This window comes from Ambystoma mexicanum, chromosome 3q (genome assembly GCF_040938575.1).
Source record: "Ambystoma mexicanum isolate Mex_15411 chromosome 3q, UKY_AmexF1_1, whole genome shotgun sequence".
NCBI classification, from domain to species: Eukaryota; Metazoa; Chordata; class Amphibia; order Caudata; family Ambystomatidae; genus Ambystoma; species Ambystoma mexicanum.
In genome coordinates, this window is record NC_090926.1 from 1,098,972,926 (window position 1) to 1,098,995,416 (window position 22,491).

A 22,491-nucleotide genomic window follows, 5' to 3' on the forward strand; every position below is an offset into this window, starting at 1 on the left:
GTAAGAGTCCACTGTCATAACAAGCCCATCTTTAGCGTAGACTGCCAGGTAGAGGGCGTGGGCGTTGTGTGATACAGACAGACACACAGACACACACACACACTGACAAACACACATAGCTATATTTGCAGAAGCATGCTAAATTGAAGTGAGGATATTTTTTTTAAGTGTGGGCCCACAATGCAAAGCAAGTACTTGTTTAGTAGTTCCATATATACTTGTGAGAACTTAGTTAACACAGAACCTACTAGTTGGTCCTTACTAAGATAGGAAACCACAGAACATCCCTCTGATCACTTCATTTAATCTACTATGTTCTGCTCTTCTTATATGGATAATAGGGTTGTACATTGCACAAATATTTCCCCTAGAGAGGGAGACACACACAATGTAGGAGGCACACAACAATATCTTTGCACAGAGTGTTAAGGCTAGGTCTTCACAAGCAGAAATACCAACAACATAAAACACAAACACCCACCCTGCAGATTCCCATTGTAAAAAGTCAGTGATTTCCAAAGGAGTCGACCACACCATCACTCAAAACTCAGTGAACGTCATTGCCAAAACACCTTACTGTGCATGACAACACAGGCCAGGATATACTCACTACAGAAAGACAACAAGCCTGAGCCTACGCAATCTACATGTAATGCCTAATCATTGGACCTATGTAGTACATTCAATGAAATACATGTTTTCTAGGTGAAAATATCTGGTGTTAATACACCAAGTATTTATTTATTTTGTTAGTTAACCTAGCATAAAAGTCAATGAGATCCTGCTGGCACTGGAATGGGTGACTTCCATGTTCCCCTTACACACCACACATGCCCGAGTCTAATGGACTTCTTGCAGGCCACCATGAATCATACAATCCAAAGACCCATTAGCCAAGTGTCTGTGGTACAACCTGGATAACAAATGGCTGCTTTACAATATCTGTACCTTTCATAAAAGAGCAGATATCCCTGCTCCACAAGCAAACTAACAAGCACCAATTAATGGTAGATCCTGAAATAAGAACCTAACAGCACAATCTATCCTCCAGAAAGACCTCTTAACCTACACACAGGTATAGGACTTGAAGTACTGGCATGCCATAGTGCCACTGAGGAGGGCACAGAGCACGGAACAAAGTCCAACTGAAAATAAACTGCAATTTTAAATTGTAGGTGACGGTCACTCACCCTCAAACATGAACGTGTCTACTTCATCTCGGATCTCTCCATCCGAAAGTCGACTGCCATCTTCATCCTGCAAAAGACACCACAGCGAAAAGTGAGATGTGCTGATCTGGGCCGCCGTACCCAGTGGATATAACACAATACATCCACGTGTGCACCTACTTACCTCAGCTATCCATCCTGTGCACACCAGAGGGTAGATAGTGCTAAAAAAACGAATCATAATGCCAAAAATGCCACATTCACCGATGAATCCGTACTGGGTTAGCTTGCCACAGCAGCGATTATGCCAATGTACCCATACAGGGTATTCTATCTTGAGCACCTGTGAGAAGGGAGTATGCGGGTTGGGGTGAGAGCAGAGGAGGGCATTCGCCAGTGGAATGGGAGTGTTTACACGGGTGATAGTGTAGAGCATCCCGCCGGGGAACTACTCATACGGGCGGAGGAGCAAAGCAAACACACAGGAAGGTAGAGTGCCCACCAAAGGTGGCTCGAAAAGCAGACTGCAGTAAAAGAACGCAATGCCCGACAAAGGAAGAAGTGTGATGACAGGACCCTGAGCTAAGTAATCATATTTTGCCTTTATTTTCTTTCTCACCAATGTCATCACACATCTTAGTGAGGGAATGACATGAGTTGTGAAGGAGCAGGGCTATAATATCAAGCCCATATTGGACCCATGCTTAAGATAGTGTTATTGGGATACCGTTGTGAAATGGGGGGATGTATTTATTAGGACACTTGAAGGTACGGCACCATCCACCATAGGACTAAGGAACAGATTAAGTGACCCAGACACAGCACTAAGGAAAACGCTATTGCGATCCATATCCGCCGCTGATAAACGATGGCATAAGTGATGGGGAACAAGATACAGTATGGTATGTATGAGGTCTGGTACTTATGAAAAGAAGGTACAGCAAAATGAAGATGAGTCAGTAAAGAACCAGGTAGTATTGCGATGATATGGTGGAGTGGGAATAGGATATTATCCAGAAAATGATGGATTTGTTGGGGTGAAACATTAAGGACAGCCTAGTATGAGATGAAATGAGAGGGATATGGTTTGATGAGTGAGAGCATTTCCAACATTCATGGATTTATTTTTAAGGTTTTCATCTTGAAACAGGTTATTTCTATTCTCCATTTTTTTCATTCCAATAAGTTTCTTGTGTCTCCTAAAATAGAATTTGTGATTCTGGCCGTTGTCTTTTTTTTTATTCTCCAAAACTTTTTGATTTTTTGTACCCTTCTGTGTCTCTGGAAACATCTTTTATGCCTGTATATCATTTTGTGTATTTTAGACAACCCTAAAACATATCAGTTTTCAAAACTCAAGGTGACGTCAAACAATTTAAATGTATTTTTTGTAGTGTGCATCAGTTTCACATAAAGTGTAGGCGCAAGTCACAAATCTTGAACACTGAAGTAGACAATTTTGACATATTTGACATATTTGTCATGAAATTGTTTTTGGATGGATAAATACTATTCTATCAAATCAAAAAATTTCGACTTGTTGAACTATGAAAAAGGGAATCAAATTACACATTTGGTATTTAATTGAGAGGAACCATAAATTGGCAGATGTAATGACACTTCTGGTATGCATCAAGGTTACGGAGGAAGCTCATTTTATTGGTTTATTCATTTGTTGGCGATGCATAAACTGCCAGCTGCAACAATGTCCCCTGCAGGGCCCCCAGAGATAAGAGGGAACAAAAAGGTCGAAGAAGATCTGATCATTCACAGCTCGGTGGAGATTCCGATCAGGTAAGTGCACAAAGAATCCAGAACATATAAAACGGCAAGTGGCAGAAGTAACCGGCAAATAAGTGCAACAACAAGCACTAGGCCAGCGTTCGAAATAAATGACTTGCAGACAACAAACAGCCATCCATGGGAGCGGCCAGGAGGACCAAAGAGGCAGAAGGGATACTCTATAGAAGTCAGAAATATAAGCCAACTGTGAGACCAGGCAGAGAAGGTTCTTTCTGAAGTGGGAGTCATTTTCATCAAGTCGCAAGTCTCCGTTCTGGAGGGAAGGCTCTCCAGGTGAGGGAGCCTGTGATGCACAATGTTTTTCCACCAATACATTTTTACCCTGGAAGGCACAACTATCAACTACCTGGAAGAGACCATCTGAGGGATCTTGGTGGGGCATACATCTTAGGCCTTGGAGATGTGGTAACCAGTCCAGATACCCAGAAAGCTCTGTGTAAGAGGGGGAGGGTTTACATTCAATTTAAGCTGCTACTGGGAGCTGATGCAATGTTAGCAAGGCCTGTTTGATGGACCAGATGGCTTGTTTTGTTTAAGATTTGCTGCGGATGCTGTATTAACTGCTTAAGAGGGACAAATAAAAGCTGTTGCTGTAGTCTAGGCAAGAACAGATCATGGCAACAGTGAACCCTACTCTCTGGATCATGTTCAGGGATGGGAGTATACGCCAGAATGTAAGAAGATGTCGATGGGTATTTTTGGCAGAGCTACTGGTTCCACTGCGAGAAGGAGTGGGTGTCATGAAAAACCCCAAAGTTCTTCAAAGGGGTGGAGAGAGAGGTAAAGCTCTCATGATAAAAGGACGTGATGAGAGAGGAGGAAGAATATGTGCTCCAAAGTAGATGATTTCTGTTATTGATTCATTCAAACAGATTGTTATCAATCATCCAAGCATGAATTCTGAGTAAGCAACTTGAGATGATGTTAGAGTCCAGGGCAGGATACAAATGCTTTAAGGCCATATCCGTATTGTATGTTTGAAGAATGGTGGTGAACGAATATAACATGTTGGTGAGAGTTTTTATGTAGGTGTTGTAAAAGCAATTGGAGAGCATGGAGCCTTGATGGAGTCTCAAGTTAAAAGAGATAGCCGCAGATGAGAAAGGCCCAAATGCACCTGGGAAAGTCTGCAGGTGAGAAAGGAGGAAAGCCCACTGAGAGAATGATTGATTTAGGAAATTAAGGATCAACGCCTGATGAAAAATGGCCCGGAAGAATAGCGCAGGGGCAATGCACTCATCTTGAAGCAAGACAACGCCGAACAACATGGGTTCAACCACAGTGCCGTGCTTTGAGGCTGACATCAGGAATGAAGCTCAATATAAGAACCCAATTCAAAGATCAAGAAGGATGAGAAAGGCAGGAGTTGGTGTCAAGAGCCTTTAAGACTTCATCATTTATGAATAATAATGTTGATTCAGTGACTCTTCAAGTGCGGAAGCCAGACTGGTGGTCATGCAGATTATTTCCTTCAGTGTAATCGAGGGGTCTGCAGCCCATGGCTCTCCAGATGTTTTGGATGGCGGCTCCCATGATTCCTCACAATTGACTAGGGCAGATGGGAACTGAAATCCAAAACATCTGGCGAGCCAAAGTTTGAAGACTCCTGGTGCAATCCATCAGTTGATGTACAGTTGCTTTTTCCATAATCTTCCCTAAGAATGGGATGTTAGTAATAGGAGGATAGTGGGCTAAATGGCCCGATCAGAACATCTTTGAGTAGCAGTATGAGGAGGGATTCCTTAGGATGAGCAGGACGATCCTGAAGCAAAGGAGAGATTCACCATAGTGAAGATAGCAGGCAGGGGTGAGAGTGCAAATGTTTTCCTGGATAGCTTTTATTGGGGAGGGGGTTGCTTGTTAGAAAGGATGCGCACATGGATGTCATGAGTTGAGACTGGTTTGAGCATGCTGAGGAAGACAGACACTCACCCATGGGTATGTGGTGAGCAGGGATTTTTGGGATCTGTGTAGGCTCACGATGGAGTAATATATAGGTGTTGTCTTTTCAGTGAAAAAGAATGACAACCGGTCAAAAAAGGACTGAGAAGAGGCCAAGGAAAAAGAACACTGGACAGCTGTGCCGTGTAAATTCTGAAATGTTCAGCTGCTGGATTGAATACCAATTACATGTGATTGTGTAGGAAGCCCATTATTTCTCTGGAGGATTATAGCATGGTATGCTTTTTGATGAAGAAAGCACATTTGTCTGTCCTCATAATCTTTCATTTTTCCTCCAATTTACTTAGGCTCCCTAAATCACCAGCACCAGAAATCGATTTAGGCAATCCTCTGGGACTACCTTGCCACTGCACCATAGGTCGGGGGGTCAATAAGATGTATATTTGCTGGAATCTGTGGCACACCTTCCCTATGGAGCTGAGGTCTGGGGTCTGCAAAGGAAGTGGGATTTTTGGAAGTGTGTAGAATGTTTTTTGAAGTGTCTACTGAGCGTTCCCAAGTCAAGAACCAATGCAATTGTGTACAGAGAAATCAATGTTAGGTGGTTAGAGAAAATGTTATTTTAAAGACCCCAAATTCTCAGCAAAAATATGATGCAGTGAAGAGTTTTGGTAATGTGGAGTTTTGGTCACAGAACTTTACACTTCGACTGTTGGGGGCAGAATTACAGGTCTGAAAATATGAGAAAGGTCCTTATTTAAGGCTGAACGGTGGTGGATCATTCCTAGAATGATACCACCAAGTGCTGTGTCCGTTATTAAGGCAACAATCGAAGAAAGGGCAAATCATCACTGGGTAGAGTTGCTACATAAATGCACTGTGATGTCAAATGAACAGAGATGGCCCATTGGAATAAATCTGAACATGCCTAATGAATATACATCAGTTTGTTGCTCTTGCTGGATGAGCTGCTGCAAAGACATGTTCGATGCTCTTCTGTCCATATTAGAGACGTGAGGAGGGAATGGTTGTACCCAATATTTCAATATGTGGCTCACAAGTACAGGATGGCTTTTGCTTTGCTCATTACCTTCGAAGTCCAATTTGAATAGATTTCCAACTTTTGTGAGGGTGGCCTTGTACTACAGAAACCTCTATGGTGTGGTATTTTATTTGTGAAGTGCACCTGTGAACCCTGGTGCTGAGGAAAGGCAAGGAAGAGAGTGTTGAAAAAGAATGTGTCTAATAACCACAACATCAGACGTCCGACTATCAGAAACCTAGTCCTTCAGTGGAAAGCGTCAATGGGAGGCTATTCCTGTTTCTCTGAACTTATCTTAATGTTTGATAAATGAGAAGGGTGTTTTAAAATGGTTTTAAGTATGTGGTGTGAGAAACCTGGAGGTGTCTCACCTGCTAGTCCCTGGAGATCTGTCGTCCAGTTGGCCAGGACACGGCCATCGCTATTGGATCCAGTTCATGGGGGTGGAACAGTGGGGGAGGATCACCCGGGCGAGGGCTCTTCAGGGAGTGAAAGTAGGATACCGAGGGTTGAGACGCGCTGTCACCTTCCCTGTAACACCTTTTCCCCAACCCTACCCTATTGGATATTTAGAATCTCTACCCCCCCTTTTCCCACACAAACTCTTTCTTACAATGTAACAGACAACAGACTAACACCAGAGCCGTTTTCCTGACATGTCCCAACACATGGGTCAGGCAGAGTCAGGCAATTGACGTAACCACTCACACCTGACAGCCCTTTGCCTTCCCCACAGGGAAAAAAGGCAGAGCACGACAGTACACTTTGAGCAAGGCCCAACACACAAGGAGACAGCTACACTAAACCAGCAGTACAAATGGAGAAGAAAAACGGCAAGACCTGGAAGGACAGCGAAATGGGAATTGTCCTTGCCCTTTTCAACTCTGACCCGCAAAGCCTCCGAAAGGGAAGTCAAAAGATCGGGAGTTACAGCTGGGGTGCGCAGAAGCAGATGTCAACGGTACACAGGGGCCTCCTGCATTGATAACGCAGGCGGAGATGCAATCTGGCTACCATGGTACTATCCTTGACTCCAGAGATCAGAGAAGCCAATGGGTTCAGCACATCCGGTGAATCGGAGGAAGCTGATAGCAAACCGAGCTGTGCTGAGACCAAGGTTGCAAGGAGCAAAATTTTGATAACAAAGAATTTTCAAGAGAACAAACTTGTGTGTGTGTGTTTGAACTTTAAAGAAAGCCCAATTAAGGTCCAGGTGCAGAGGGGTCTGGCACCACATGGGCGCTCATTCGAAAGGCTCTGAACGGGACCCGTTTTGAAACTACAAGAACCAGAACACCCTAGGAAAGGGTGGCATAAGGTGGTCCTACAAGGGTTACGTAAATTCCCTTGTACAATCAAAGTCTCTGACCCATTTCCAGAGGAAAGCTAGTGGAAGAGAACCCCGCTTTCCAACAAGATTGTGAACTGTGGAATGTGGCAAGCATGAACTCGAGGGATGCCGAAAGAAAGCTAGGAGAAGGAAAATCTTGCTTTCTGAAATCATTTGAGCAATACTAGAACTGTGTTAAAGAAAGGCTCTAGTGAACCCGACGGCATGAGGCCCAAACTGTGAGGAAGATCCGAATCCGATGGAGGGAGATCATGAGGGCGAGGAGCGATCGTCCAAGGCGCAAGATCGCCAAAATAACTTTTTGTTTGGTTGTCATTGTGAAACACCACAGGCCTTCTAAGGCAAGAGACTTTTGCAAGAAAGAGACTTAGCCTCTGAAGGTTTTGATATCGTTGAACTTGAACTGTGAACCTCGTGCTGACGAGATCAAGGAGTGTGCTGTGCTCGAGAGTCCCGTCTTATCCCGTGCTTTAAACGTGGGGAAGGGAGACCCAGCCATACCATCCTGACTTATCATTTGGTGAACACTTCTTTCTTTTCTGGTGAACATTATCCCACACTCTTTTTGTAATTTAGAGGCAAGGCTTGGCAATAGATTTTTTTTTAGTATAGATCATTTTTTAATTTGACAAGACGCCACTAGGACTGCCTTATTATTATTTGATGGTTGTAGCTTGCTCTCATCTTAAGTTCAATAAACACCCTTGAACTGTGTCTTTCTTTACTGTTGCCACCATGAGTTCCTTACAGTGGGGAATATAGGTATAAATGTAGAGTGATTTTTTTTTTAAACTGTCTGGTGTTTATGGAATGAAGATTTTATCCAAAATAAATTTAAGTCAGTCAATCTTTAGATTTCCTCTAATGTCACTCAGACAGAGTGGCATTTCCTTTTTTGAAGGGCCTGTGTTCAATAAAAGGTTTGTTTTTGGCCTGAGGCTTGCATTATTTTATTTACAACTGGAGCAATAGTGTCCTAGGTTCCGATTAGTACATGGGCAAGAGAGGATGGCGTCTCAGTTATTACAAGAGTGAAAGGTGTTCTGCCGAAAGACAGCAAAACAGTCAGGATGACTACATTCACGGCGTACACACCTGGATGAAACCCAAATCACTGCTGAGAGGGGCTCAGCAGAACTCTGCAGGCTATGGGAAGGTGGTTATTAGTAAAAAGCATTTGCACCAAAATAAAGTTGTAGTTTTTATGGCAGACTGATGGTTCTGTGAGGAGATGATATCTTAGCCATGACCACCAATGTAATTGTGCAAGTTGTCTTTTTTAGGGTGACAAAAGTGAGGAGACATTGAATGAGCGGATATGGAAAGAGTTTATCACTGTACATTTTCGAAATTTCTAGTGAACAAATGTAATTCCACAGGCAAAGAGTAAAGGCAGACTCTACTGTGCAGGTAACTGAATGTATGACCTGGAGGTTCTACAAAGATTACACAAAGCAGAGTTATTCAGTACTTGAAACAGATGAATGTAATGAACCAGATATGGAAAGAATAGTGTGATCCAGAAATGGAATATTGTGGAGGTTGGTACGAACCAGATATGGAAAGAATAGTGTGAGCCAGAGATGGCATGTTGGTGAGGATGGTCTAGAAGCAGATATGGAAAGAATGGTGTGATCCAATGATTGCATATTGGGGAGATGGTACGAACCAGATATGGAAAGAATGATGTGATCCAGAGATAGCATATTGTTGAGGTTGGAAAGCATGGTGGGATGCAGAGATGACATATTGGGGAGGTTGGTATGAACCAGAACTGGAAAGAATGGTGTGATCCAGACATGGAATATTGGGGAGGATGGTGTGAAGCAGATATGGAAATAATTGTGTGATCCAGTGATGGCATATTGAGGAGCATGGTACGAACCAGATATTGAAAGAATGGTGTGATCCAGAGATGGCATATCATGGAGGTTGGTACGAACCAGATATGGAAAGAATGGTGTGATCCAGAGATGGCATATTCGGGAGGTTGGTTCGAATCAGATATGGAAAGAATGGTGTGATCCAGAGATGGCATATTGTGGAGGTTGGTATAAACTAGACATAGAACGCATGGTGTGATCCAGAGATGGCATATTGGGGAGGTTGGTATGGACCAGATATGGACTAGAGGAACGGATAATACCCTAGTTCTTAAAAAGATAGGAGTGGCTGAACAGAGTCTGCAAGTACGAGATGATTCATTTTACATCTTCACCACCTTTCACCTAAATGGGCTGGCTGCCGCTCGTCAGAACTAGTGCTCGGGTCTTTTTTCACTCAATTACATTTTTGAGATTGCTAAAATAAATGTTATTAAATACCATAATATACCATGCTAGCTCTTTAATACTTTTATTCCCTTTCAAAATCTATTTTAAAAGTACTATAACCCTAAGTACCAATTATGGCAAATTCACAGAAAAAGTGTGCACTTTCCTAATGTCTCGAAATGCAAATAAATGAACCAACACAATATGCAAAACCGATGAGGCTTGGCCATGAAACCGCAAAATTCTGAAATCTTGAAAACATAGCATATAGAATATATGCTGATCTTGTGAAATTATGTCCATGCTCTTATACATTGTGGTATTAAGGTGCATGCTTCCCTGAGCAACATGGTTGTAATGCAACCTTTCCTTTTTCTACCTACCGGAGAACCCATAATAATTTATTTCACTTCTATAATTTTCCACAAACTGTCCTTTCATTTTCAGGTGTTGCTACTTAGCAATGTTATTGAGATTTACCTTTCTGCTACTCATCATTAGGTTTCCCTTGCATGGCTTCCTCCCTCCATTTTCTGCTAATGGTTTCTTCCATTTCTGATCCTTCTGGTTCCCATTTTGATCCTCACAATTTCCCTCCAGGTCCTCACTGCACACTTTGATTATTTGAGTACCTTTAATAAACATTTGTGTCAAATATCTTATCGTGTCATCTTTATGATCTTTCCTGTTGCCTTTCTGATCCTCTTAACACTATGATAATCATGTCTAGTCCTTCCCTTTATCCAATCAGATCCTTCTGTTACACATGAAGATTCTGTTTGCGACCCATTTGGACCTTACAGATTTCCTTCCGGAGCCAGGCTATATTCTTTTTCATTCAGGATCTGCCTAAAGAGATCAGTCAGTGTCCTGAAATTAAATTCCCATTCAACATTTGATTACATTCTAGCAACAGTCCCCAAAGCTCAGCTCAACGATGAAAGTTCACCAACCTTGGACAAAAGCAGAATGTCAATGAAGTCCTTTGGCTTTCCCTGCTTCGATTTCAGCCAGGCTTCTGTCCCCTGCTCGCTTAGTGCCTGCCTTCGCTCCTGAATCACGTTTTGCGTGAACTGATGTACAAGCTCACAGGCACGCTTGAAACGTCTTCCATTGCTGGAGTGGTAATAGATGAAGTCCACATGATGTGGTAAACAGTGTTCTCGCTTCACAATCAGTGAACTGAGCTCGTAGATAGCTGCAATGTAGTCACTTGGTTTCCTGAAATAAGACAACATTTATTTCGAATGCATCATCAGATCCTTTTGCCCCTCCTTTTAGAATTTGATTTTGTTCAATATTTTGCAACCTGACAGTTCTCTAGGAATACTTCTAAGCAACCACCTATGACACAGTATATCATCTAAAAAGTGTGCAGTATTCCCCCTGGAACTACAGGCTACATAGCTAGATGTTTTACACAGACAGTGGTGGGGAAGAGTACAAGAGAACATCCAATAATTCTCCTCCCGTAGCCTGTTCTGAGGGTCTGTCCTGTAAGTATGTATGGCTCACAACCCTGTCGGTCATTTTAAAACCGGAACCAGAATAAGATCAGGGCCTAGAAAGAGTTATGCAATGCCCTGTTACAGTTGTGTAGAAAATTCCAGATAAACCTTTGGTTGACCATTTAGCACACAACCTTCTGTGAGAAGTTAAAGCAAAGATTGTGATCCTCATGCTCATACAGAAGGTCAAAATAAGAGTAAATCACACATCACCCCACACGAAATGTGCACAATTCTGCCTAAACCTACACCAAATGGCAAGAATGTGTCCAAAATCTCCATGATGTTTATGCTGTCTCTAATTAAGCTATACAGATGCTTGCACATTATACTATCCAGGGGGGCATGGTTCTGGAGCCAGTAACAGTGTAGTTGCCTACAGAGATCGGTCTCTTCAGGTAATGACACTGCCCAGTTCTACAGTCAGTGACAGAAACTTCCTGAGAGACATGTCAATGCCAAGTGAGAAATTGAAAGATAGCCCAGTCATTGGCAGGTTAGAATCCCTGTAAGGAAATCTATTCAAAAGGAAAGGATGAAAAATAAATATATGAACTGCATCCTGCACACAGCACTTTAAAGAAACAAATGCGAGGAAATGTTATGTCAGTAGCTCATCTACAAAAAATAGTGTATTTGTTCATAGTAAATGTCAAGGCCAAGAAAATAAGTTCTGCCAGTTACATGAAAGTATCCAGCAATCTTTATTAAAGGAAGAATAGTCAAATCTGGGAAGAAAAGTAAAAAAGAAAAACGAATTGGGGCTTGCATTGTGTCAATTTATTTCTACACAGGACTGAGAACCAGCTTTGTAGAAAGAAACATACAGAGACGTGAAGTGTAAATCTTTGACAGCTGCATTACAGAAGTTATACCTTTTCCCCCTTTAAAGAACCAATTAAAACAAGGGAATGTGAATGAAACAGCAACATGGGCTAGAAAGTAAAATGGCAATTTCACCAGCATCAGGGCCGGAGAATGGCTTTTCCATGAGAAAAGTGTAAACTCAGGCTTTGAAGCTGGACTATAAACTTTATCATAATGCGGAGATCACCAAAGCAATAAAGGTTTGCTTTGTTCTAAAGACAGGCTCTGGTAGTAAAATTAACAGCGTTGAATTGTCAGGGGGCCTATCAAATGCCCTAAAAAACACAAGGAATATAATCTGAAAATGGAGGGTCTACTGTAATCTTCCCCCCAATGTAACATACATTTGCATTCATCTAGGTCTTCCACGCAGGATGCCATTCACACCTGCAGAAAACAGATTGTGGAATCCCTCAAGGGTCAGGCGCCCAGGGCACCACATCTGAAAGAGTCTGCTGACATTGGCGCCATGACAACAAGGCCTCTATGGGTCATAAATGGACAGCGCTGGATACTCAAAGGAACTGATACCATACGTTCAGTGCCAGGCCCAGAAAGGGGGATGCCATTTAATATTTTGTAAAATAAGGGAAAAAAACAGCCTCTTTGAAATTACATATGTTATAATATTTTCTGGGACATCCTTTGAAAGAAATTTCATAGAAAAGTAGTTTTTCATTCTGAACAATTTTAAAAAGTATCTGCTCAATGTAAAATGATTTTTATTATAACTTTGTAATCACGCAAATGAGAAGAATGTTGATATTTCTGCACAGTAATATTGCACACCCTCCAAGTCCAACATCTTGCAAAGTTCCTCCTTGATGGTATCCATAACCTTGACAGACATTCTGTGAAGCCTGCTCTTCCCTACTATCGATACCATGGATGCACCACAATCTTCTTGGAGTGAGAACACACCTGCAAACTGGCCCAGCAGTCTCACAAGTGCTGCTCAGTGATGTCTGGATCCCCTCTAGCAAACAGTTAGGGAACTCAGTGTGAACTAAGTCTAGGTGGTGATCCGTTTCCTCTTCAGACTCATTGGAAGTGACCAGAGCCATTAATAAGCCATCCTGACTGCAACAATGCTTCTGTCAGTTGACATGGAAGACTGATGCGTCTGCCTCAGGGCCTTGGTATCAACAAGGTAGTCCACCTCACTGATTTTCCCCAGTACCGCACAGGGCCTAGCCCACTTATCATACAGGGCACTGGGAGTGACTAGCTTCTTGACCCAGACCTGGTGGACTTTTGGTCATGCTTGTACTTTATGAGCTCTTGACTGAATTTCAGGTTCTTGGTACTGTTACCTATATTTGGTCATTTTGGGTTTGATGCCAAGTACAAAGTCACTATGTTGTGGGAAGGAGTTTGGGGTTGGCCCTTCAATCCTTACCTCATTAGGCTTAGAAGAACCCTACCAGAATGGCCAAATGGGAGCTCAAATGGACTAAACCTTATGGCACCTCCCAATAGCAGAACAGGAGGCATGGCAGGAAAATATCTGAGTGAATATCTAACTTTCTCGCTAGGGGCTCTTCTAAGCCATCCATCATGGACTTTAGGCTCTTTGTGAATCACTAAACAAGCACATTTTCTATGGGTGAAATTCTGTGGAGAACTTTTATGTTACTCAACACTCATCTCACCTGGCATTCATATAAGCAGATATGAAGTTGGATGCCCTGTCAGAAAAAAACATATTTAGGATATACAGGAGAGAATTACAAGGTCTTTGACTTCACAGGCACTAAAAGTCTCTGGGCACCAGGTGGCATGGTCTACCACTACAAGAATGTACTGGTTAACTGAATAGGTCTGGAATCCAAACGACCTACAATGTCGTCCATGCCTATTATCTCAAAAGGTTTCCCAACCAATGGTAGTGCAAATAAGGGGGCCTTTGTAGCTCCACCAGACTAACCGGATGCTTGGCAATTGTGGCAGCCATTGGCAAACTCTTATTTTTATTCCCATTTGGGCCCATAAAAGAAATGGGCAGACACCCTGCTGCTCTCTTGGTCATTCCAAAAAATGGCTGCAAAAGGAATGTTGTGAGCCAAGTCCAGTAGGAACCTCCTGTGGCACTGGGGCACAACCCACATCCAGGTGGCCCTTGCCTCAAACATCTTGGACTCAATGTAGAGGAGAGCATTCTCCCAGTAAAGCCTGAACTCAGAGGCATCCAGCTGAACCTGTCTCTCTGCCGGTTCGCACAAATCTGCCAGTTAGGGCAGTCACGCCTTGCTTGGTAAACACAACCTGACTGCGAGCAACATCTGAGGACAAATCACTTATTTCTAGTGTCCTCCATTCCAGGTTGTGGTTCTACATCTGCACCTCTACACCTGTGGGCAACCCTGAGATCTCAGTGGCCACTAGGCCGTGTATGGCAGGAGCTTGCAACTCTACAGACTCTGGTTCTGGACTGAACAGTACCGTCAATGCCGGTCTCTCAACATCTCCAGCTGGTGCTGCTTCCTTGGCCCTAGAGCTACTGACCAAGGCAATGATTTCTTCGTCATGCAGGTCACTGTCTAGCAGGCAGTTCACCTGAATTGTGTCCTTGACAAAGCCATGGAGCTGAGAGGTTTCTTCTCTCTTACTGAACGCTGCGATATCCAGTGGGCATCTTGTATGGTAAGGTCATCAACCCCCCTAACTAGTTTGTCAGGACCAAGGATGATCTAATCCTCCTGCTCCCACCATTGTCGGATAGCATGATACTTACAGAATTATAAGGAATTGCTGGGCCTTTATTTCAATACGTGAACACATGAATTATTTCAGCATTAGTATGAACCAAGGCCTTTGTTGGCGACCCAGAACTTTTCCCGTTCAGAGATACTGGGGTACATTCGACCAGCCCCTAGCCTAGTGTGAATTCATCGTCTGTGATATCTCTTCCAACTCCAGGATATGAGCGCAAACTACAACCGGCTTCAATCTACCATTGCAGGCAGGATCTTCCTTCCTATTTCAGTCTCCACACACAGGGCAGCCCTGTGGGGATGTGAATGTGGGTGCCCGAGTGCTACAGGTGTCCTCACACTTCCCTTCTGTACGAGCGGATGATATATGCAGCTGAAATTTACCATCACATGATGTCCTTGTTATCATTTGGTTTGCTTTTATCATGTGCATACTTGTGGACTTGAGTGTTACACACTGGTCGGCTGTCTTTACAAGCTCCCTAGGCGCTGGGATAATCCTGGCTCCCAGGTACTGGTGTAACTTCATTTTACATTTTTAAGGATTCCCTGACATGCAACAAAATTATAGATGCCCTCATGTGTCAACTTTGTCATGTAAGCGATATTCAATCAACACTACAGCTAAGTCAATGCCTAGTCTGGGATGCTGAGGAAAACCCTTATTGATGTATTTTTATGTCCAGTTCAGTACTCTGGGTGACAACCCTTGTATAACACCCCCCTCTTAGAATCACCCTGACCCCACTGAGCCAAGAAGTAGGTTTGTTTTGCAAATTTAAAAGGTTTATTTGGACAATTCAACAATATATATCTATCACACTTTATAAATAAATTGATAACTGCTATCACACTTCAGAATATGACCGTGATCAACAATGGATAATGTTACAGGGGTACACTGATTTGGTTACTTAGGAGTAGTGTAGAGGATGAAGTAGCTGAAAATGCTTGATGGTTTCAAGGAAATGCAAGGTGGAATAAAATGCAGTACAAAAATAACTTGTTATGATTTTAGCAAAAGGTAATATGATCACTTTTTCTTTTGACAATTCACTCTCCCCCCTCTGCAATACAAGAAATGGAAGGAGAGCACACAGTCTTCAAGAATCCCACCAAATCACACTTTAAAATGCAATACACAGTTCCAGTTCCCCCAGCAAGCTTAGAGAAAACGGGGATGAGTTTTAAACACAGGCGAATTACTTTAATGTGGTTTGCAAGGAAGTGAAAAGGTGCTAAAATTGCTTTTAATTCCCTCTAGAGGTTCAGGGTGAGTGAGAGATGCTTGTTGGTATTAGTTCAGGCTCACTTTAGCAATGCTCTATGAGTTATTACCAGGTTGCAAACGGATTTTAACAAAGGAAAGAATGGAGCTGCTATTTTGACAAGTGGAGAAATTGAGCCAAAATCGCAAATCGCGGTAAATTTCGCAAGTGCGTAAATCGCGATTGCGGAAAAAGTATAAGGAGTAGAAATTTCGTTCCTAGCCCAAAAGGTTCCAGAGATACAGAGATACGGACGATTTAATAAAGGTAGATTTTCAGATTTAAAGTAAAACTCAAAATGACAGGTGACAGCTTGCAGCTGCAGAATTGACAGGTGACAGTTGTGCAGCTTTACAAATGACAGATGACACGATTTCTAGGAGGCTGTTCTGCTAGGTACTCACAATGTAAATTTGAACTAGGCCTCATCACGGATCTGGTCAACATGTCCGGCTGCGGTTCTGTCTGCTCGGCGGGTCAATCAGGCACCGGTTCTGCTCACCGCGATCCGGATCTCTGGTTCTGCTCACAGCGGTCTGGGTCAGCTCTGCTCTGCTGGTCTAGCCTCTCTGGATTCTGGATGTAACACTGCTTTCTGGGTACTGGCAAAAGTTCTTGGCACAGAATTCAAACAGCTCGCCCAGCTGTGGAATAGTTTGCAGATGATTTTAAGGATGCTGAGGCCTGCTGAGAAGAGTTCTCAGTTTGTGGGTTTAGGCCCTTGCTTTAAGTTCTGAAGTAAAGTTCTGGTCTTTGGAGATTGATGGATGTGAAGTCTGGAGTCTCCCGGCAGAGCGTCCCGCAGAAAATGGAATTGAATGTCTCTACCTGTCCCAGCAATCTCTTTTTATGTGTTTTGAAAGTGGGTGTGTGCGTGGCATAACTGAGCCTGCCCCTCTCTACTTGTCATTGGCCCAATTCTCCCCTCTCCCATGATTGGGGGAAGGAAATGTGAGTCAGAGTGATGAGGTCTGTTTATGGGTCAGAGGATCCTCCCCTGGTCAATTTGCCCACAAATCTATATTTGATCCAAATACATATTTCCCCGGTACACAGTTGTTTGACATCACATACACACATCATATATTACTAAAGATAGTCCCTGTCCCGACTCTGGCGTTTCTAGGAGCTTGCATTCAAAAATGGCAACTTATTTTCGATTTTAGTGGGGTTTGTAATATGGGATTTTCATCAAAAATTATACAAAGGTACATTTCCCTTCCACATATATCCCAGTAACTTTCCATGTCTCTAGCTTAAACACATTGTCTATAATATTCATAATTAGCGGGGTTTTGCCCCAGAACATGGTACAAATTGGAGTTTGGACTCAAATCGTGAGGGCATTTTTCAAACTAAAACTCTCAAAGTTGTACATTCCTGTCATTTGGTTACAATAAGTTATCACCGTTTCTATAAAATATATATTTGTTGCAATTCAACTCCCCAAAGTGTTTGAGTCTGCCTCCAGAAGTCTGGGTGGGTCAGTGATCACATGTCTCTCCTTGCTGGCAGAGGGCTGTTGACAGGAAACACTCAAAATTAACATACCCCATTCAACAGAAAGGGGCTATTGTGTGGGCTCCAGCAGGCTGCCTGGAAGTCTCTCCTCAATCAATCAACAGGGTTATGTGATATCCTGCCTCCTGGTGTGGGAATCTCTAGGGTGTTAAGAGTTCTCAGCCTCTTGGCCTCTGGGAACAGCAGGTGGCTAAGATTTTCAATTAACCAACAAGCTTTGAAGTCCCTGCCCCTCTTGCCACTCCTAAATACAGTTTCCCTGTCAGAGTTTAGACCGCTAGCGCCACCTCGGGGAATTTGTCGGTACTGCATCCATTTTTGAGTTGTCTTGAATTACTGCATTTCAATAGAGTGGTCTTTTGCTTCATAGTATAGGACCCTTGCTTAACATTGTTTTGATGGCATCCTTACAGTAGAGTGGTGATGTGGAACCCCCCATAAGAAGGTTGTATCTTTGGAGTGGTCTCGTGCCAACTGCGCAGTTCTCCTATCCTGGCGTGAATGTGGCGGCGATAGCTCATCCCCACATCCACCCAGTCTATTGATTGAGTTTGTTCTGGGATAGAATAATGGGCGGCTACAGCTCATCCCCACATCTACCCAGTCTATTGATTCAACATGGGTCAAAACCCTTGACAAAACCCCCCCGCCCGACTACGCTTTGATTCAAGTCGAGGGGAAGTCGGGTGCAAAGGAGGTTTGGAGCCCTTGCGCTGATATGTCCACATTATCTTCTTCCAATTCTGTAGATGGCACAGTTCAGCATCTTTTCCTCCACCCAGTTGGATCGATCGGTTCTCCTCGCCGGTCCTGCTGGGAATATTGGGCGGGACCCCGGGCCCCTCGGGTCTCTGCTCCCGGCCCCCGGTTGTCCTCCTTGGTCAGTCTCCATGGTTTCCTCTCTCCTAGGATGATAAAGCAAAAGCGGCAATACACATTCCTAGACATTTTTCCACCACTATTGATGGTGTGGCGAGCATGTACATTTTATACATCTGAATGCATTTTGCAGTCTGATTTTAAAAACAATATATAACAGGGAACATTTGCATTACGTTACTATATTTTTGATATGTGGAATATTTTAGAGTTTGAACTGACTTACTCTGGAGCGGCCCCCTCTGGTATTGCAGAGGACTCCTCCAGTTGCTGCAGCGTGTGCCTGGGATGGCAACACTTTAGCTGATTTATATGTACCCACTTGTCTTCCCCTTCCGCCAAACTGCCTTTGGGGATGCGGATCTTGTATGCAACAGGGGAGATTTTGCCTATAATTTCAAAGGGTCCCTTCCATGTAGGCAAAACTTTTCACTGTTTGGCCTGGCTCCTTTGGAAATTGTATAGATAGACCCGGTCCCCCACAGTATATTCCTTCCTGGTGGTCTTCAGGTCGTAGTGGGTTTTCATGCTATCAGCTGATCTTTCTAGATTCCGCTGAGCATAGGCAAAAGCATGTTGGAGGTGTTTCCTTAAATTCTCCACATACTCATGAGTTGTGGAGGCATTTATCAACGTTTGCTCTTGGGTTCTGTAGAGCAAATGCTGGGGAAGCACCAACTTGCGCCCCGTAATCAACTGAAATGGTGACATTTTGGTTGCAGATGAAGGGGTAGATCTGATGGCCATTAGGACCAGAGGTAGTCGGATATCCCAACTTGGCCCAGAATCTGCCACAAACTTTTTTAAGATGCTCACAATGGTTCGGTTGCATCTCTCCACTGCTCCAGAAGAAGCTGGCCTGTAAGCAATATGTAGCTTCCTTTTGACCCCCAGTATCTCCCACATCTTTGTCATTACTTCACTGGTAAAGTGGCTACCTCTGTCTGACTCAATCCTTTGAGGTAGACCAAAACGGCAAAAGATGTGGTTAATCATCAGAGCAGCTGCTGTTTCTGCCTTGCAGTTTGGGGCCGGGAGACATTCCACCCACTTGGTAAACAAGCATGTAACGGTCAACATGTACTTGTTTCCTCTAGACAAGCGAATTACAGGGCCTACAAAGTCGATTTGCAAATCTGACCATGGCAGTGTCATCCCCCTCTTTTGGAGAGGCGCACGGTGTGTGAGGGATGATGGCTGAAATTGTGCACACACAAGACACCCCTTCAAGTATTGGTCAAGGTGCTGCCTCATGTGTGGCCAGTATGCAACCTCTCAAGATTTCCAGTGTTGTGTGAAACCCCCTATGACCGGCGGTGGCCGCATCATGGGCGTGACTTAACATCAGGCTTCGGAATGAAGTAGGGACCACCCACTGATCATGGCCAGCTTGGGATTTCCTTACCAACAAACCGTCTTGGATTCAGAACCTTTTTGGACATTTCATCAACACTCTTAGGTCCTCTTTCCCAATGTAATCGGTATCCGTCAGTGGGTAAGTTCTCAGGGTCCTCAAGGTGTTGGTAAAACTTACCAATAATTGGATCCCCTTCTGAGCTGTAAACAAATCAGCATCAGGGGTCTCCTTACTCCATTGTGCAGTTAAAAGATCATTGTGAGCATTCGTCTGGGACCTAGTCATAGCAGTGACCTGGATTTCCCCCAACAGGGACTCTATTTCTATTAGATCCCCTTAGATGGCCCCGGTTTGGGCCAGCTGATCAGCTAAGTAATTTCCAGTTTTGTCTGGTCCCTCTACTTTGGAATGACCCTTGATCTTTTTCCAGTAGATGGTCATCCCATTCGATGTGACCAGATCATCAATGTTTTGGATTAACTTCCCATGTTTCAGGGGTTTGTTATTAGCACATAACATGCCTCTGGTTTTCCAATTAACCAGGTGCTCCACGAACCCGTTCCGTACATAATCCGAATCTGTGATTATGACCAGTTCGTGGAGTTGATGTTGGACAGCAGTGCGGATGGCCTGATGCACAGCCATCAATTCTGCCCCCTGACTACTTCGGGGACCAATTTTGTATCCAGCGGAGGGTTCTGGTGACTCATTCACCCACGCATTCCCTACGCCGGCCACCAGTTCTTTCTCCCCGTTGTCGTCAACATGGTACGAGCATCCATCCACATAGACAGTGGGCATTCCCTCACACTTGTCTTCTTCAAAGACTTTGTGTGGGGAATTAAGGTATGCCTCCATGTTGTCCTTCATTTTTAGACTTCCGTCCTCGAGACAGTTTTCTCTGGCACAATCATGCAAGTCAGCCAGACCTTGCGCGAGGGGACTCTTCTTGTTTTGGCCATATCTGACCTGCACAGGAAAGCCTTGCATTGACAGAATCCAGGAAGTAATTCGGGAATTACTCACATTTCCGGCCCGGATTCTGTCACTTTGGAGATATTGCAGAGGCTGGTGTGGAGTCTCCACTATGATGTGTTCCCCCTGGATAAACGGGCGGTAATTCTTCAATGCCCACACCGTTGCCAGGAGTGCCTTCTCACAATCGTTGAATTTTTCCTCCACAGAGGATAAAGTTTTGCTTGCATAGGAGATTACTTTATTGACCTTGTCATGCTTTTGGTATAATACTGCCGTCAAGCACGTATTAGAGAACCCTGTCTCCAGGAAGAAATCCTAGTTTCTGACAGGGTAAGCTAGGTAAGGCGCTTGTGAGAGGCTTCTTTTGAGTTGTCTTATTGCCTCGGATTGTTCTGGACCCCATTCCCACTTGACCCCCCCCTTCAGGAGATGAATCAGGGGTCTGGTGATCTCTGTGTAGCCCTCAATGAACTTTCTGCTGTAATTAGTCAGTCCAAGGAGGCTCCTTAGTTCCTGCAGAGTGGTGGGGTCTTTCAGTTTCTGAAGTGCTTCCACTTTCTTTTCCTGGGGACAGAGACCCTGAGGAGTAATCTCATGCCCCAAGAAATTAACACGGGTTCTACACCACTGTTCTTTCTGAAAGGAAAGTTTTGCTCCGGCGGCCCTCAACTGTGTCAGAACATAATGGATCTCCGCTATGTGTTCCTCCACAGATGAACTTTTGATGAGGACATCATCTACATAAGCCAGGTTACCCCTCACACCCAGGTCGGGCATGGCCTTATGTAAGAAAATGTTGAATTCATTGCCGGAGTTGAGGTATCCGAAGGGAGTCCGGGTCCAGGTGTACTGCTGGCCCCCAAAGGTAAAAGCCAGTTTGTATTGGTCCTCCCTACTGACAGGCACGGTCCAGTATCCATTGGTCAGGTCTATTGCAGTGAATACTTGTGACCCTTGGATCTGGGCCAGCTCTTGGTCAATGTAGGGCAGAGGCCATCTGGAAGTATGGACCCGTTTGTTGAGCTCCCTAAGGTCGGCACAGAGTCTCCACTGGCCGTTTGGCTTCAATATTCCCAACATCGGATTATTGAAAGTGCTGTGGACTGGACGGATTATTCCCCGGGACTCAAGGTTCTTAATTATTTCAGTAAGGGACTCCATGGATGCGAGAGGCAAACGATATTGCTTCACAAACACTGGAGTCATTCCAGGGTGCGTGGGAATTGTTGTGGTGTGGATGTCGGTGCGACCACAGTCATATGAGTCTACCACAAAGAGATTTTGGAAATCCAAGAAAACTTGTTTCAAGTTTTGCTTCTGTTCCAGAGTCACACAGGCATCAGCTAGGTTGACTCTCTCTTCCACCATCTGCCTGAAGCCTGGAAAGACTTCTGGTTTGGCTATCTCCGCGGCCTCCTCCAGCTGGGTGGAGAAGTCCCTGGTCAGAGTGCTGATTTGGACTGGAGGCTTCAAGTGGGAAAGGGAGCCCTCATGGACCTGGAAAATCACCTCATCCCTCCTGAAGTCACAAGTCATATCTTCCTTACCATAAGGGCAGGCAGTGTACACCAGGAAGTTCCCCCCATGCCGGGTGAAGATCCTGTCTGGTGTTGTATTGTCATCGCTGTCACTGTCAAAACAGTCCTTGGGGATCGGTCCTAACAGTTCATTCCCTAAATCAATGGAAAAATGTCGGTCATCAACCGCCATTCTGATAATGGTGCCTGCGGCTAGAGTAATACTCTTTAAGTCGCTGTTATCCACCTCTATTGGAATGGTGTCATGTTCTATGTTGACTAATGGTGTTGGTTTTACCCCCAACCCTTGCTGTTGGAGAGAAGCATTTAGATGTATATAAG

The 22,491-nt window shown here is 44.0% G+C and overlaps 1 protein-coding gene across 8 annotated transcripts in view; it reads right to left on the bottom strand.

The window, feature by feature from the left end:
* Nucleotides 1-22,491, bottom strand: part of CYP4F22 (cytochrome P450 family 4 subfamily F member 22) — a 517,355-nt gene that overhangs the window by 56,725 nt on the left and 438,139 nt on the right. For all 8 annotated transcript variants that reach the window (XM_069603853.1, XM_069603852.1, XM_069603851.1 and 5 more), the window contains exons 7-8: nucleotides 10,494-10,761; nucleotides 1,191-1,257 (exon numbers count right to left, since the gene is read on the bottom strand). In XM_069603853.1, the coding sequence (XP_069459954.1) occupies nucleotides 1,191-1,257; nucleotides 10,494-10,761 (335 nt within the window). The remainder of the gene's footprint in view (nucleotides 1-1,190; nucleotides 1,258-10,493; nucleotides 10,762-22,491) is intronic.